Source organism: Pipra filicauda, unplaced genomic scaffold, assembly GCF_003945595.2.
Source record: "Pipra filicauda isolate LSUMZ 115617 unplaced genomic scaffold, ASM394559v2 scaffold589_size259243_pilon, whole genome shotgun sequence".
Classification (NCBI taxonomy): Eukaryota; Metazoa; Chordata; class Aves; order Passeriformes; family Pipridae; genus Pipra; species Pipra filicauda.
The window spans coordinates 157622-175645 of record NW_024104741.1 but is presented as its reverse complement, the minus strand read 5'-3'; the positions used below and the strand labels follow the sequence as shown (position 1 = coordinate 175645).

General features: G+C 49.2%; 1 protein-coding gene and 1 gene segment (V, D, J or C); both read left to right on the top strand.

The window, feature by feature from the left end:
- The first annotated feature begins 2996 nt into the window (after positions 1-2996).
- Positions 2997-4563, top strand: LOC113999064. The segment is given in 3 exon segments: positions 2997-3045; positions 3830-4125; positions 4540-4563. Coding segments are annotated over 3 exon segments (369 nt in total).
- A 1711-nt stretch (positions 4564-6274) lies between these two features.
- On the top strand, positions 6275-7907 carry LOC113999063. Its single transcript, XM_039387757.1, has 2 exons — positions 6275-6326; positions 6755-7907. The coding sequence occupies exons 1-2, from the start codon at positions 6275-6277 to the stop codon at positions 7705-7707; spliced, it is 1005 nt and encodes a 334-aa protein (XP_039243691.1). The 3' UTR covers positions 7708-7907.
- The last annotated feature ends 10117 nt before the right edge of the window (positions 7908-18024 follow it).

The window sequence follows — 18024 nt, the reverse complement described above, 5'->3', positions numbered from 1 at the left end:
GGGTTTCACTGGAGATAAAGCAGTGCTGGAGCCTGTGGGACAGGTGTCGGTGTCACCAGACCGTCGCTGGAGCACCCTCTGTCTCTCCGGGCCCCGTGTTGGGGACGCGGCGGTGTATTACTGCGCCGTGGCAGACACGGCCAGAGGAGCCGGGGCTGCGGCCGGGCACGAACCGCCGCGGGCGGGGCCGGGCGGGGCCGGGGGCACAGCGCCGGCCGGGGCCAGCAGGGCTTTGTCAAATGCTGTAAATCCCACCTGAGCTCAGACTCACTGACACCCTCGTCTTTGGAGCTTTCAGGGAATTTTCTTAGAAATACACAACTCAGTTAATTGTTCCTACAGCGGAGCAAAGTAACATCCCGATGAAAACAGGGCGTTTCACTCCTGCGTAAAGCACAGGCTTGTGACCGAATGTCTGGGTGCCAAGTGACATACACAGCACAGCACAGGTCTGGGCATACTCCAGTCAGCTGCAATGTGTGTCCCTAACTTCTCCTGAGAAATCATCACCTGGATATTCCGATCTGTTCCGGGCAGGCACTGAGATTCTCTGGTTCATGAGGATCTTCTGTTTGGGTAGGGGGAGAATTCTGACCTTGCCCGCAGTGTGGAAAAGGGACAGTCGGGGTCTGCAGAGCTTCCAGTGTCACTCATGAGGGATCTGAGCACTACATCTCAGAGGTGTGCTGAAGAAGGTGTGAAGGCAGACACTGCAATGGAGCGAGGTACAGACAGGCCAGACCGAGTGTTAGAGGTGGTGAGAGAGGAGACAAAAGCAGCAAGAAAGGAGAGACTTCCAGCCATGAGGCCCTGCGGTCAGGAAGGATGGTTGGAGGTTTATTCTCTCAGTATGAATGCAGACTTCTCACCTTCCTGCAAATGTGTTGTCTCTGCTTTGACACCTAAGAAGGTAGAACCATGTCAGGACCCATAGGAGGGTAAGCTTGATGCTGCTTTTCCACTGGGAAGACTGTGAAAGCCTCAGGATGCTCCACTTCCCTAGAAATCTCCTTTTACACCATGAGGAGGTGCAGAATTTTCATGCGAATGTTCTTATTAGAACCATTATCATTATTTCTATCATTATTCAAATCATCGTAGACGTTTTGTAGAGGAAAAAGCCAATTTAGAGGTAACCAAAAGGAAGAGCATGTTTTCTGTGGTGTGCCGCGTGCCTGGGATCGCTCTGGAGTTGATCTAGAGAAGGGGTGTGTAAGAGATCGTTCCGTCTCTAACTCGCGTCTTTGTTTTTACATTGACCCGTGCAATAAACAATTGGTAATTGGCCGCTCTGCCCAGGCGCGAGAGGTGTTAATGGGGCAATTAAACACCTTGGGCAAGGCTTCTTGGAAGCCGGTTAAAGTTGCACAGGCGGCAATTAACTACTTCACACTAACGAGGCTCTTTCCATCGGCTGAGGTACGCGCCAAGGGTCAGTTTTGCGGGCTACCAGGAGCCCCCGGGAGCCCAGCGACCGAACGAAGTGGGGACACCGACTTTAGCTCTTGGCAGGGCTGTCTTCATCCACCTAGAGGACATTGTGGACTGCTTGCTGGAACCGCTGGAGAGTCTCCAACAGAAAGGTGTTCCATTTTCCCGCCTTGGCAGAGCCGGCCAGCCTGGATAGCAGCAGCTTCACCAACCGACACCGTGGAGAGATCTGCCCGGAGCCAAGCTGGCCAGGGAGCACCCACCGGGGGGTATTTAAGGCACTGCCCAGCGTTTAAGTCCAGTCGGTGTCGGAGCAGGGGCCCGTGCTGGCTGCTGGCCCCACTCCTCGCTCCATCCTGCTCGTGTCCCACCTGCCCGCGTCTCCTGTCTTGTCTTGGTTCCAGTCTGTTCACCGCCTGCTTCCCTCCAGCGGTCCTTCCCTGACTGCCTGAGGCTGACTACACCCGGTTCTCTCACTGGTGGTGGTTCTCTCACTGGTGGTGGTAACTCTTTTTGCACTTTCCTTTTGTAGACTTTCCTTTCCCTTATCTCTACCTCTTCTCCCCTTCCACCCGGCCCCGGTTTTCGCCTATTACTTACTGTTACAAATAAAGCAAATTGTCTGTTTGAGACCTAACGTGTGGAGTTTTGTGCCTTAATCTCGCCTTGGAAGTAATCATCTAAAAGAACCACGTTGCAGCCCCTGACCGGACTGTAACAGGGTGGGAGTAAGGGTGTCCATCTGCCAAGCCCGCAGCCCTTCACCTGCCCTTTCAGATGGGTGGGGCAGGGCTGTCCCAGCCCCACCCCTCGCAGGCAGCTCTCTGGTGGGTGCCCCGTGCGCTCCCTGCCTGTGCGTGGGGATCACCTCCTGAGCCCTCCTCCTGTTCCCTGCTCATCCCTCAGCCCTTTCCCTAGGGAATATGCTGTCCTTGCCACCGCTGGGGCTGGGACATCCAGCAGCCCTGCTGGAGCCACGTTCCTCTCTCACACTGTGCATTTCCCCAGCAGAGCAAGGCACAGCCAGAGAGCCTGGGCTGCTGCCCAGCAGGGCCCATCTCCCGTTCCTGGGCAGCTGGGAGAGAGGTGTTTGTCCCAGGGAGATGAAGAAGGACAGGGGAGAAGCCACAGACAGGGAGGAGACACGTGCTCCCCGAGGGAACTGCAACGAGCCCAGAGAGCTGAGGACAGCACGGCAAGATGTGAAACCTGAGTGGGGAAGAAGCCCCGGAGCTCCCAAAAGCCCAGCAGTGGGTGTGCAGCAGAGCAGGCCATTGCAGCTGGGGAGGGGGGACTGCCCTGCGAGCTGACCGGGAACAGCCCCTGCCCGTGAGGGAGGCCCCAGAGCCAGGCAATGCTCAGAATGCCATCGGCTGAGGGAGCCACAGGGGCTGCTGCTGGGGGAGGGAGAAACCCAAAGAGAGCATTTCAGGCACTGAAAGACAATATCTCTGCCCTCCTTCTTCCTTTTGCTCCCCCTAGAGAGTCGGTTCTGGCAGCTCTGTTATCTCGGGGCTGGGAGGTGGTTTCTGACTCTCTCAGCAAACAGGCAGGTTGGTCTCAGCATGAACCTCGGCTGTCTCATCCTCACTGTCTGCCTGGGCCACCTCCTGGGTAAGTCCTGGTTTTTCATCAGTCAGCTTTCTTCTCCCCCCAGGAAATCCTCAACAGCTTTATCAGGAGCCCGTGGGAAAAAAACCTACTGAATTGAATAGAGGGAAAATGCTGTCAATTGTCTCCTCATATTTGCCGGTTTGCCTGTGTTTGCTCCAGAATCCTTTATCATTTTAAAGGGAAAGGGAAGAAAGAGAAGGGAAACCTCAGAACCCGTCTCTGTCTCTTCTCTCTCCTTCAAACCATCTCCCTCTGCCTCTTTCTTTGGATTCCCCTGCTATCCCCACAGGAGATCTCCTCTTTGCAGTCCCACATCCCTCCTTTTTTGATGCATATTGGCAGATCCTGTCAAATCTGCCCCAGGCACTTTAAAGCTCTCATTTCTCTGACATCAACGGGGTGTCCCATTTTGCCTCCTGGCTGCCACAAGCTTCCAGTTTTCTCCACTTGGCAACACAGCCAGGGCTCCCTCTTTCCAAGCTCAACATTCTGTGTCCTCAGGGAGTGAGGAGCTGGTTCCAGCACACAAAGTTCAGGCGTGACAGGCTGTTCCCTGCTCCTCTGAGCAGGAGGAGCAAGAACATGGACACAGCCCAGCTCTCCTCAGATTCGTGCTGTGATAAGAGCTCTGAACCACTTTCAAAATCACTCTCACCTGACTGTCTCCAGGTCTCAGGACTTCCCTACAGGGCAGGCAGCTTTCTCCACCAGGGTTTAGCATCCAGTTTGCTTTATCTTGCCATAGTATTTCCCTGTGCAGCTGCTGACCTTCACTTTCTTCCAGGCACCATGGGGCAGATCGTTGTCACCCAGGAAGATGGAGAAGTCCTGGTGAAGCAGAAAGGCCTCTTCCAGACCACCTGTACATACCAGACCAATTACTTCAATGGATTGTTGTGGTACCAGCAGAGGAAAGGACAAGCCCCACAGCTGCTCTCGTCTCAGGCGGGGGCCGGCCAGAGGCAGAGCGGCCGTATCAGCACGGAGCTGAACACCACGGGGAAATACAGTGTCCTGCAGGTGGAGGAAGTGGAGGTCTCTGACAGTGCTTTGTACCTCTGTGCTGTGCGAGACACCCTGGTGCAGGGAGCTCCCTGGGCTGTGCAACAAGCCAGGGGAGGGAGGGGATGTGTCTGTGCAAGGCTGAGCTTGGGGAAAGGGACCCTCCGCTGTCCCCTGGCAGCGCTGCTTCCCCTGTACACCCAGAGATCTGCAGGCTGAGCCCCTCTTCCAGGAGAGGAGAGTGTCAGTGGTCGAGGGGAAGGAGAAAGAGGTGAAACAATTTCCAGATTGCTCATTGTCACTTATGGGTTCCGTGGTTCTTCTTCCCAACATCTCCAGGGAGTTGTTGGGCAATTCAGGAGGCTGAGACCACTTCTGCAACGATTCCTTGTGCTGCTCTTGGCTTTCTGTTTTTCCCTGCTGCCCGTGGCTTCTCCAGGGTTTCCACTGGGCTTGTCCCTTAGAGTACCTGCTCTGGGTTGTGTCCCTCAGAGTTCCGAGTTCAAAGTAGGGTGAAAAACATAAATAAGACGTTATCTGCAATGCTCCTTCCTTGAATTGCATGACTCCAACAATTTCTGAAAGTGCTCAGAAGTGCCCAATGAAAACGTCCAGTTGCTGTGTGGCAGAGGAGAAGTGGAGGAGAGAGCAGGAAGTTGGGCTGCCTTTTATACCTGCCCTTCACTGCCACACAACCAGGGGCAGCCTCTGCAGAGCTAACAATTTCCCCACAAGCTCATCTTGCATGCCAACCACCACACCGAGTGCTATGGGCTGTGCTCTCATGCCCTGCACTGCTGCCTTTACATTCCCATATTTGTGCCATGCCCATTCCCCAGTGAGGGCTTAGCCCTGGGATGAAAGGCCCCAGGATTTTGCAGCAGGAATGCAGCAGTGCAGGCACATGACTCATCTCCAGTGCTGGATGGATCCAGAGCAGGAGAGGGATGCATCAGCCTGGGTGACTCTGGTGGAGACACTTGAGGTGTCATCCTCAGGAAGAAGTTCTGCCACCCCCAACTGGACACTCATAGGCTGTTGTGCATGGGATGATGTCCCCTTGCCTTGTCTTTCTCTCTCTCCTCAGCTCACCCCGATGCTCACTTGTGGTTGCCTCCCCATGGGTGTGCACTGAGATGATGGTTTTGATTCTGTCCTGCCTAACGCTGCCCTCAGGAAAGTGCTCTGCACTATTTTGTCTCATCTCCACTTTGTGCAGTCTCTGAGTAAACACAGACTGCCCTGTGCTTGCCTGGCACCTTGTCCTTCCTCTCGATCCTCCAGCTCTGCTGCTTTTGACCTCAGGTGTCCTCAGCAGAGTCCACGGCTGACTGTGTGTTCCTGCCTTGTGTGCTCTTGGAGCAGCCGGGTTGGCACGGACACATGTGGGGGCACAAATCTGTGTGTGATTCCACACTGGTGTGTACGAGCCTCTGTGTGTGAGTGTGTGTGTGTGTGTGTGTCCGTGTGTGTCCGTGTGTGTCCATGTGTGTCCATGTGTGTCCGTCTGTGTCCCTCATGGGAAGTTCATTTGCTGCCTATTCCAGGGATACCGTCCTCTGCTCTGGCCCTGAACTCCACAGAGCAGCAGGTTGTCAGGGTCAGAAGGCGCGTGGGTGCAGCTGAGTGCTGACGGCACCTGCCCCCTACAGCTGTGTCCAGGGAAGAGGCAGAGAAATGCAGGTTCTGCCTCCGGAGCCCTTCTCTTCCTGTCCGTCCACAGCTCTCGCTCCGCTGCTGCTGATTTCGGCCCAACAAGGCCGGTTTCACTGCAGCTTGGATGCTGAGTTGACCTCAGTGTAAGCAACACTGGCAGTGCCTCAGCACGCCTGGCAGCCCCCCGTGCCCCCTCCCCAGCCGTGAGGCTGCTGCTCTCAGCAGCGCTGCAGAGGTGAGGAGGGGCAGGTTTGCCTGGTGGGCAGGGAGAGAGGCTCCTGAATGGCGCCGACCGTGTGCTGCCAGTCCCGGAGTGGATGTGCTTCCGATGGCGTGTGGGTGGTGTCTGGGCTGGCCCCCAGCTGTGTGCTGTGGCTGGCAATGCCAAAGGGATTTGTGCCGCTGCTTGTGCTGGTGCTGTGCGAGGAGGGGGCTGAGCCCGGGCCGGGGCGGAGCTGGCGGAGGAGGGCAGAGGAGGGAGAATGGGAGGGGATGGCAGGGGAGGCGGCCCGTCCGGAGCCGAGAGCCGGGGCTGGCGGGGGCAGCGAGGCGCGGGCGGCGGAGCGGCGGGATGCGGCGCTGGCGGGGCGCGGGGCTGGCGGCGCTGGCCGCGGTGCTGCTCGGTGCGCGGGGCTGGCGGCGGGGGACCGTGGGGGTCGGGGCTGGGGCTGGGGTGGCCGCGCAGGTCTCTGGAAGATGCCGTCCCCTCTGGCTTCTTCACAGACCTCTGTCCCTGAATCATCCTCCCATCCATCCCTCACTCTACACCATCCCACATTCCCTCAGAGAATTCACGCCTCTCTTCTTTGTCCAACTATCACTGCACCTTCCTTTCCTCTCTGTCTTTCTTTCTTTCTTTTGCCTATTATTCACACAGTCATGTCTCCACTAGTGATTGACATTTCTATTACTGCACATGTTGACATCCTCTGGATACTCTTCTCCTCATCATCTCTGTATGTCCCTGACTGCTTCTGCAGGATTTCTTCTGAGAAACAACTCACAGGACAAAAAGAAATTCTGATATTTTTCTTCTTTGTCTCTCTGGCAGTGGCTGCGGGCAGAGCCCAGGTGCAGCAGGAGCCGTTGGCACAAACCCCCGAGGGCACGGAAATCACCATCAACTGCTCACACCCGACCATACGGACCAGTGACTATATCCACTGGTACCGTCAGCTCCGGGGCCGAGGCCCCGAATTCCTCGTGAGCTTTCACAAAGGCTCCAAAGATCTACCGGACAAGGCGGGTCAGGTGTCGGTGTCGCCAGACCGTCGCTGGAGCACCCTCTGTCTCTCCGGGCCCCGTGTTGGGGACGCGGCGGTGTATTACTGCGCCGTGGCAGACACGGCCAGAGGAGCCGGGGCTGCGGCCGGGCACGAACCGCCGCGGGCGGGGCCGGGCGGGGCCGGGGGCACAGCGCCGGCCGGGGCCAGCAGGGGCCGCTCCTGCACCTCCAAGATTTCTTTCTCAAACCATGTCCCGCCTTCCTGGGCCCCCTTGTTTCAAAGGGCTGCTTTCCAAGGGGCTTTCCGAATCGGTGTCCTCAACAGGCCCAAGTCCAACCTCCAGAAGTCGAGGGTACAGGTTTGGTTGATGCTCCCCCTTATTTCCCCAAGTGTGGAAAACTCTAACATTTCATGGTTGCTGTGCTCCAGATGGCCTTTGATCAGCACATCTCTCACCAACCCTCCTCTGTTTGCAAACAGCAGGTCTGGGTGCTGTATAAACTGCCTGACGATCAAAAATATTAAAATTCCACCGATGGCATTGGTCTTTATGCCCGAGCAGATGCAGGAAATCATACATAAGACTGTAGTGGCTGCCAAGAGAAAGTTTCACCAGTCACAAGGGATGAGATGTACATGTTACAGCATCGTCTCCCCCAGACTGGCAGCCAACTCCTCAACACAAACCCTCTGTGGGGAGCAAGGAAGCAGTGAAGAGCTCTGCACCCACCTGCAGCTCTGCTGGGAAGTGCAATCCCACAATCCTTGTCCTTGCTGATGTGCCCGTTCTCCTGTAGGTTCAGTGTCACAGGGATGTCACCTCCCGCAGTATTTCACTGTCTCCCTGTCCCCACTCGCTGTGACAGCCCTCAGCTGCCCTCACCTGCTTTGCTGCAATTTCCAGCCTTGACTCATTCAGCAGCCAAAGGATGGTTCTCCTCAACAGAGGAGCCATTGCAGGCTGTCCTGAATCCAAAAAATCGGTCCGAGAAACTGCTCAGAGACTTTTTTATCTTTAAGCAACAAGGTATTTGTTTATTCAACGTTGGGAGCAAACCAGCTCGCGCTGGACAAACTTGCTTGCTGGCTCCTCAGAAAATCAACATTTTTATACAATTTTCAGATGTGATTAAATGCATATTCAAGTGATTACGACATCTATCTATGCATATTAATAATAGGCGGAGTACAGGCTGAGCTCAGGCGGGGCTTGGGGCGGTGCTTCTCTTGGCCCTCAATTTTGGTGGGTCTGGGGGCTTAAACTCATCTTCTTCAGCCTGACCTTTCTTCTCTTCCATTGTTCTTGACCCGCTCACTGAAGCTTGGAAAAAACCCTGGCTCCAGGCCTATTTCTCCTATTCAAATGTCTACCTGATCCTGCTATATTTCTAATTTATTGCTTCTAGGCCTATTACATGTTCTTGTACTATTCTCTGAAGCTTTGGGTCCAGTCAGTAGAACAGAACGAGCACAGATCGTCTTGGATGTTGGTAGCTTGTTAGCAGGCCCAAATTTCTTAGTTAACTCTTTTGGGCCTAGCCTCCTGTTTCATTCCCCCCTCTTTGTTTAAAATTTACGAATTCCTTCGTCAAGTTCCAATGGATTTTGATAGCTATTCATCACAGCTCACATTATCTGCATCCTTCTGACCATGATGCTTGATTTGTACCATAGCCAAACAGTTAAGACCAGTAATAGAATCATGCCAGCTGCTAATACCAATATTGGATGTATCAAATAGTGGAACACTTGTGATGCTGTAGGGGATTATCCTGTAAAGATGTCCCACCAGTGGTGCTCTCCCACTTTTTCCACTTTGGTTAGAACAGCTTTTATGCTCTCAGTGTCATATTCTACTTGCCAGAGCATTCGTTTAGTCGTTCTGTTTACTTCCCGGACCAGTTTTTCTATATCAGGATGTTTAAGCATTGCTTTAAAAAGATTAATGTTCACTCCTATCTGCAATTTTGGCACATCATGATACATTGTATAATCAGCTTCAATCAGTTGTCTAGTAGTCACTAGAATGTTATAATCAAAGTCACAGCCTATTATTTTAGTAAAACAAAAAAATTAGTACCACTCACTACTTCATGACAAATACCTATGGTAAAATTAACACAAAAGATTCTAACACATGCACAACCATTTCCTACATAATAGACTTGTGATTGGGTTTTAGTATGGTGAAGCATTTCAAAGATACACACACACTATCTTCAGCATCTAAGCATAAATCCTCATTTCCTACTACAGCATTTTCACAGATATATCCTAATTGTCCTTTAGGAATACATGCCTCAGTACTGACTGACTGCTACTTTTTCTTGGTGTGATCATAACTTGCCCAAACATTATGGTCTATGGGTCTGACAATTACGTTTTGGTGTATGGCTCCTAATGTTAGGATAGGAAAGATGGTCTTTTCTTTGGCTGCACTGATAGTGAGTACATAAGCTTCAATGTGCTCATGTTGAGGGTTGTAAGTGAAGTTCACTAAATGCCACCACGCCTGGTAATTTTTCTCAAATTGTGTAGTAGAACTGTTTCTAGCTATTATTTCTCTTACCTCTTGTGGTAATATTCCTGAAGTTCCTTCTCTTAATATTCCTGCTGCTACAGATTGTACCCACTGTTGAGTTTGGAGACATTGTATTGCAAATGCAAACCTTTTATGGGATGACACCAGCATAGTGAATAATTTTGGTGAAATCCTTTGCAGTGTGGTTAGCTACTAATGTTAACAATTTAACTGCCAATGATTGTGTTTCTGCCAAAATGAGCAAAGATGATCTTAAAGGGACTTTGAATTTTCCTAGATCAGATGTGACAGCACTTAGTTTATTCACTAATACTTCTTGGTCTATGGTGTTTAATACACTTAATCCTGTGCCAAACCATCCGGTTACATCTCTTTGAATTCTGGTACGAGGGGATCTGGCCATCATCCATGCATACCAGCCTTTAAGGCTTTGTTGAATACAGGGCTGACAATCTTTTTGTATACTTGATATGTTTACTTGAAGGTTTATTCGAACCCTCTTCAGTGAATATGTGGGATCTAACAACAGCTTCTGCTCATTTGAGTGTCTAATCATGTAAGGTCCAGCATAAGTTAAATTGTGGACACTCTCACAGGTTAAAGAAGGAGTTGTAGAACTGGTGGTGGTCTTAGTCAATGGGGTGGTAGGAGATTTGGTAGTTGGAAGCATTAATTATAAATCTCCTGGTTATATTTCCTTCCCTGAATGTCCAGTGACACATCACAGAAACTGATTTATCTAGAGTGAAGGTGTGCCAACATTGATCAGAATCACATGCATGTCCACTAATTACATTTCTGTAGTCAAACGGGTAGGTAAGAAATACTTTCACAGAGTCCTGTACAATAATATCAATTTTGGGTGACCATCTAATCTGCCTATTAAAACACTTGCATCGTATAGGGTACCAGGATTTTACCAATTATTCAGCACCCTCATTCCTTGGAGGACTATAATAGATGCATTGTATTGGTTCAGTTCAGATGGATTCAGAATATCTGTATTTATAGCAAATCATAGACTAGAACTCCCATTATAGACCTGAGACCATAATGATTTTTGGGTAAGGGCTTGATCTAACACCAGTGTACTTATCAGTCCAAAGATCAGCACTGAGGAGGCTTGATAGTAGATGATTCCTCTCCCGAGGTCCATGCTTCCTCCAGAACCCTCTTGACTCGAGAGCAGTGGATCCACGTGGGTTCCTCTTTCACCCGGATCGTGTGGAGGTGGTCATCAACACCTGGTAGGGTCCATCCCACTTCTCTTGTGGTGGATCTCCTGAAAGATTCTTAACATGTACCCGATCACCAGGATTGAATGGATGTAACTCACAATCAGGCTGCTTGGGTTGGTGTTCTAACACCACTGTAGCATTTTTCTGCAATTGTTTTCCTACAGCCATATCATAATCATACACATATTGATTACTGATTTGATCTACAGCTTCACTATTCACAGTTTGCATCATGTAGGGTCTGCCCAATAGAATTTCAAATGGACTCAGTTTCTCTTTTGTTCTTGGCTTGACCCTTAGCCTGATTAAAGCAATAGGTAAAGCTTGATACCAATGAAAATTTGTTTCTTGACATATTTTAGATTCATCTTTTCTACTTGCCCATTTGCTTGGAGTCTGTAGGGCATATGCAGTTGCCAATTGATTTTTAGTGCTTTGCTTATTGCTTGTACAATTCATGCACAAAAGTGTGAACCTCTATCTGAAGAAATGCTCTTAGGCATTCCAAACAGTGGTATAATCTCATTCAACAAGACTTTAACCACTCTTTTTGATTCATTTTTTCTACATGGGCTGAGCTTCAGGCCATCCAGAAAATGTGTCAATCAAAACTAAGAGATAACAGGACCCCCCCTTTTCTTGGGAGCTCAGAGAAATTAATTTGTCAAATTTCACCTGGGAAATGTCCTTTACTTATTGCCCTTTACTTATTGCCCTTTGGTGTATTTTTGTTCCAGTATTTCAGACAAAGTTCACATTGGGATGTGACTTGCTCTATTGTGGTAAATAAATTTGGTCCTGCTACTCTAGTCCTTAAATGCTAATAGAGTGAGTCTAAGCCCCATTAGTTTTATCATGTTTTACTTTTACAAATTGCCACACTAATTTTTCTAACAGTATTAACTGACCTGTTTTTAGTTAACCTCATCTATTGTCTAACACCTTACCTTCATTTTCATGTATCCACTTATAATCTGTTTCTTGATATTCTACCTGTTGATCTGTGTCTAGTTCTTCTAGCACTAAAGCTGCTACTGGTAGTTCTTTACTTCTTGCAGCAGCTAATTCAGCTTCTGCATCAGTTTTTCTGTTTCTTATTTCCAGGACAGTGTTACCTTTCAGGTGTCCTTGGCAGTGCATAATTGCCACCTGAGAAGAGAGTTGTACAGCTTCTAATAATTGTAGAGTTTCTTCAGCATATTTCACAACTTTTCCTTGAAGAGTTAAAAGTCCTCTTTCTTTCCAAATTGCTCCATGAGCGTGAACTATGCCAAAGGCATATTTGGAGTCAGTCCAGGTGTTAATTTGTTTTCCTTCTGCCAATCCTAAAGCTCGAATGAGAGCCATCAGTTCTGCTTTCTGGACTGAGGTTCCTGCAGGCAAAGGATTTGATTTGATTACCTCAGTAGTGGTGGTCGCAGCATACCCAGCCATCTTCACACCTTGTCTTATGAAACTGCTGCCATCGGTAAACCAGTCATCTGCATCCAGGGGTGGTTCTTCTTTAAGGTCCAGGCAGCTGGAGTGCACTGCTTCGATGGTTTCCAGGCAGTCCTGCATGACAGGTGCAGCCAAGATTCTTCCTTCTAGGAATGAAGCTGGGTTAACAATGTTAGTCACCTGAATGGTTATATCATCTGAATCAGCCAGGATTACCTGATATTTCAGAAATTGGGAGGGTGACAGCCAATGATTTCCTTTCTCTTCCAGTACTGTAGATGCTGTGTGGGACACTAACACAGTCATTTTCTGTCCCATTGTACATTTCCTGGCTTCTTCTATATTTATGATCATTGTTGCTACTGCCCTTAGGCAGGTGGGCCATCATTTGCTTACTTCATCCAATTGCTTGGAGAAGTAGGCTACTGTTCTTTTGTATGGCCCTTGTTGCTGAGCCAGGACCCCCAGAGCCATTCTGCAAGAACAACCAAAAGGGCTTCCTTATGTCAGGCAATCCCAGCGCCGGAGTCCTTATGAGTTCTCACCTCAGTTGTTTGAAGGCTCCACTTGCTTCGGGGGTCCAGATGAGGTTGCTCTTAGTCATTTTCAGCAGGTCATATAAAGGCTTTGCAATTAGCCCATACTGATATATCTATAAACAACACCGACCTGTCATTCCTAGAAAGGTTCGAAGGTTTCTCACCATCTGTGGTTTCAGTGTCTGGCAGACAGTTTCCTTTCTTGTTGTCCCCAGTGATCATTGTCCTTCAGATACTTCGTAATCCAGGTACACCACTTGTTTCTGCACTGGAAGTGCTTTCTGTTGAGAGACTCGATACTCATTTAAGTCCATAAAGTTTAAGAGGTTTACTGTCCATTGGGCACATTCTTCTTGTTTTTCAGTAACAATCAATAGATCATTCACATATCATAAAAGTACACCCTTTCCCGGTGGTGACTGCCATTTTTCCAATTCTTCAGCTAATTCATTCCCAAAAATTATGGGAAAATTTTTAAACCCTTAAGGTAACACTGTCCAAATGAGCTGAGTTTTCCTTCCTGTGGTGGGATTTTCCCACTTGAAGGCAAATATCCTTTGACTTTCCTGTGTTAAGGGAAGGCAGAAAAAGGTATCTCTTAAGTCTAATACTGTGAACCAAATTACACTTTCTTTTAATATTGTTAATAAGGTATATAGGTTTGCAACAGCTGCATGTATGTTTTAGCTATTTTATTTACTGCTCTTAAATCCTGAGCCAACCTATGTGTTCCATTTGTCTTTTTGACTGGTAAAATTGGGGTGTTGCAATTTGATTCACACTCTACAAAACATTAATTTCAAAAAGTTGTCTATTATTGGCTCAATTCCTCTTCTATCTTCCAGCTTCAGTGCATATTGCTTCCTAACTACTGGGTTTGCTCCTGTCCGTAATTCTATTTCAATGGGAGCTGCTCTTTTTGACTTTCCTGGTGTTTCAGTAGCCCAAACTCCTAGGTATACCTGATCTAAAATTTGATTGACATTTGAATTACCCTGGCTTGGCTCCACATAGCTCATTGCTAAACTCAGAGCTACTATTAATTGTTCTTCCTTTACCTTAAGTTCAATTTTACCTTGTTTGAATTCTATTACAGCTCCCAGATTTTCTAGTAGGTCTCTGCCCAATACGAGTTTGGATAAATTCGGTAAATACAAAAACTGATGCACTCCCATTTGTTTTCCAATTTTGAACTTTAGGGGTTTCAAAAGAAAGCTTTTCTGATTGGCCAGTGGCACCCACGACTTAAACATATTTATCACTTTTAGGTATTAATTCAAAACAGAAAATGTAGTCCTGGTATCAATTAGAAAATCTAATTCTTCTTTTTCTTCCCCTAGCTTAATTTTTACCAGCAGGTCCCCTAGCACTGGCCTGTCGGCCCCCCCTTCACTCAGTATTCTGTAAGCAACAACAGCCTCTCCTGTGCCTGTATTTCCACCTGTTATTTCAGGGCATTCTTGCTTCCAGTGTCCCTCTTTTCTGCAATATGCACACTGGTTCTACCCAACCTTGTCTGTCGGGGAGGCAAACCTTACATCTGTTACACAAGGCTCATACATATAACTAACAATTGCAAAATTGACAAATCTTAACTCTAGGTCTTATCCAAAGTGATGTGCTTATAGTTAACTCTTCAGCACTACCTCTCATATAGCAACTCTTAGCATGATAATACCTTTAACTATGTGCTCCTGGATGTTTCAAGGTAAGCAAGATATATCAGGTACACAATAGCAATACTTGGCCAAATACAAACAAAACCAGACCAGAAGACTAGACCAGACCAGAGGGGATATTCCCCTGGGAGAGCGTCCTCTCCCGTGTCCCCTGCGAGACGGCGTCCCGCCTCGACTTACGGGTATCCAGAACCAGAATAAACAAAACCAGAAACCAGATACAAATACCTTTTATCAATAGGCAGTGTTCTTGTCCAGCCCCCGCAAGAAGCCACCGAAGAAGGGAGCCCCTTTGGGTAAAAAGACTTACCCGAGGGCGCCCAAGGGGGTCCCGTCCTCCGAGGGATTCTGCAGCCGGGTGGAGAAGGTGTGCTGCCACAGGTCGCCAAATGAATCCGAAAAATCGGTCCGAGAAACTGCTCAGAGACTTTTTTATCTTTAAGCAGCAAGGTATTTGTTTATTCAACGCTGGGAGCAAGCCAGTTCGCGCTGGACAAACTTGATCACTGGCTCCTCAGAAAATCAACATTTTTATACAATTTTCAGATGTGATTAAATGCATATTCAAGTGATTACAACATCTATCTATGCATATTAATAAAAGGCGGAGTACAGGCTGAGCTCAGGCGGGGCTTGGGGCGGTGCTTCTCTTGGCCCTCAATTTTGGTGGGTCTGGGGGCTTAAACTCATCTTCTTCAGCCTGACCTTTCTTCTCTTCCATTGTTCTTGACCCGCTCACTGAAGCTTGGAAAAAACCCTGGCTCCAGGCCTATTTCTCCTATTCAAATGTCTACCTGATCCTGCTATATTTCTAATTTATTGCTTCTAGGCCTATTACATGTTCTTGTACTATTCTCTGAAGCTTTGGTCCAGTAAGTAGAACAGAACGAGCACAGATCATCTTGGATGTTGGTAGCTTGTTAGCAGGTCCAAATTTCTTAGTTAACTCTTTTGGGCCTAGCCTCCTGTTTCAGTCCCAACCTCCCATTCCTCTGTCAGTGGAGAAGGCTCTCCTCGTACCATCACCCACTTCCACTGCTGAGAAACTCCTTTCCACTTTGACAGCTTGGAGAGTGTCTGCAGGGGTGGGAAAGTCAACACGGAGGCCAGGCTTGAATTCAGCAGAAAGATGTGAGGAGTCAAAAGAGGGAAAGGACGTCCCTGCATGTGGAGGACAGCAGTGCAGGGAGCCCGGGGGCATCTGAGAGTCTGTCCTCCTTGGTGGAGGAGAAGTTCCTGCATGGTGCCTGTCTGCCTGTCCCTTAGAGGGAGAGGAGACAGATGGGCCCCACCAGGCTGACCTTGGTGGGACCTTGCTGCCAAGGGGAAGCAAAGCAAACAAAGAAAAGGGAAAGGCAAAGCCATTCACCTCTCCTGGTACCAACATGGAAAAATGTCCATCCTCACTCAGCCCAGCACCATGTTCTGAGTCCCCTGAGGTGTCTCCCTGGGGCTTTCCCAGTATCTTCTTCAGGGGAGGGACCTTTTGCCACAATAGCATCTGAAGATGTGGGAGCGGTTGAAACAAAGAAGATAAAAATACATGGCTAAAGTTTAAGGCCTATGTTAACATAACCTTCAGAACTTAGCATAAGTATGACTCTGTAAAAGTAACTGCTTGCAAGTAGAAAAACAACATGGCTGGAAGGGGAAACACCCAACTGGAAGGGAAAGATAATAGCTGGAAGAAGTGCTTCAGGACACAGCAGGTGTAATCAATAGCTTTACAAGGGGTCTAAAGGATGGATGGGGAATGTTGCTGCTTGGAGTGATAATCATATGTAATAGCAGGTATAGAGAATAGGTAACCAAGTGTATAGTTAGATAAGACATCTACCCACCTAACTTTGTACTGAACCTTGAAGAATGTACGTGTTAGATAAAATTCAGAGCTTGTTTACTTCCATGTATAAATGCTTGTTGGGTTCTGGCACTCGTTGGACATGTATATGGCAGTGCTACCCCTACGTGTACCCCAGCTGAGTAAAGGTGTGCTTTATCTATACACTGCGTACCTGCTGTGTAGAAATTGCCTTGAATCAAGGTCACAGCCCCCGGAGTTGATGGGCACTCCGTCACAGCTGAGGATGCTGCCAACGGCAGCAGAGGTGGAGGATCCCACCACGGTGTTCTGTGGGAAGGAGCTGAGGATGGGCCCGGGCAGGGTCACCAGCACAGCCGGTGGCTCAATGACAACGGTGGAGCTCTGGCACTGCCTGACACAGCACTCATTGCAGCTGTTGGCCAGCGGGGTCGGGCCGCAGGGTTGGTAGGAATGGCATGGGATGTAACAGGACATGGGATGCCCAGTGTTGGGGGGCACCTGGGAGAGGGAGCAGACAAGAAACAGAGCACAAGCGTGAATAAGAGCAAACAAGGTCACTGCTGAACTGGGAGCTGCAGGCATGGCAAGGAGCCACACCTTCTTCCTTGTGCTGCAAAGAACAGCCTGGCCCAGAGAGTCTCCCTCCTAAATTGTTAAGCAAAAGCCACATTCCAGCCTCTCTCTAGCACATATTTTACAGCCAACAACTTGCCATGACAGCAAGCTCCAGGGCCCAGCACAGGACACAGCCAGAATCATCTGAGATGTCCAGCAAGCGGAGATCTCGCTGTGGAAGAGGAGGAGAAGGGGCTTCAGACTCACCTGGTTCCCAAGCAGAAGGAGATAAGAGAAGCGGATGAGACAGCAGGGGCTGGGGCTGCCTTTTCTACCTGCCCTTCACCGCCACTGGACCAGGGACAGCCTTTGCAGAGGTAACAATTTCATCTTGAATGCAAACCATCACAGCTGATGGTACAGGCTGTGCTTTGGTTTCCAAACTGCTGCCTTTTCATTTCTGGGTTTCTTCCATGCCCCAAGGATGGCTTTGTTTGAACCCTAGGATTTCTAGGGTAAGAATGAAATAATGCAGCTCAGGACTCAGCTCCAGGGCTGGATGGATCCAGAGCAGGCAATGATGTGTCAGTCTGGATCACTCTGGTGGGGTTGCTTAAAGTGCTGTTTTCAAGAAGAAGCTGCAACAATCCTCTGTGGATACCCAAGGACTCCTGGGCATGAGGATGGGCCATGTCATTCCCTTTCCCTCCCTCCTCAGCTCACCCCAATGGTCACTGGTTGTTGCCTCTCTACGTGTGTGCTTTGGGCGGCTGCTTTGACCCCGTCCTGCCTAACACTGCCCTCAGGAAAGCATTTGGGTTTATTTTGAATCTTCTGTCTGTGTGCAGCCTGTGAGTACACAAACAATGCCACGGGCTTCCCTGGGGCCTTGTCCTTCCCCACAGTGCCCCAGCCCTGCGGTGTTGTCCCCAGGTGTCCTCAGCAGAGTCCGTCATTGGTTGTATTCCTGGTTTGAGTGCACTTGTGTGCAGCCAGGTTAGTGTGAATTCATGTGCGTGGGTTTGCATGGCGAGGTTTTGGTACTGGGGGAGCACTAAAGGGGTACCTTCTCTGAGAAGCTGTGAGAAGCTTCCTCCATGTCCAACAGAACCAATGCCAGTCAGCTCCAGGACGGACCCACCGCTGGTCAAGGCCGAGTCAATCATCAATGTCAGTGACACACATCTGTGACAACACTTGTAACAGGGGAAAAAATGATTGTGCAGAGGAAACTGCAGCCAGAGGGCAAAGGAGTGAGATGGGAGCAGAAATCACCT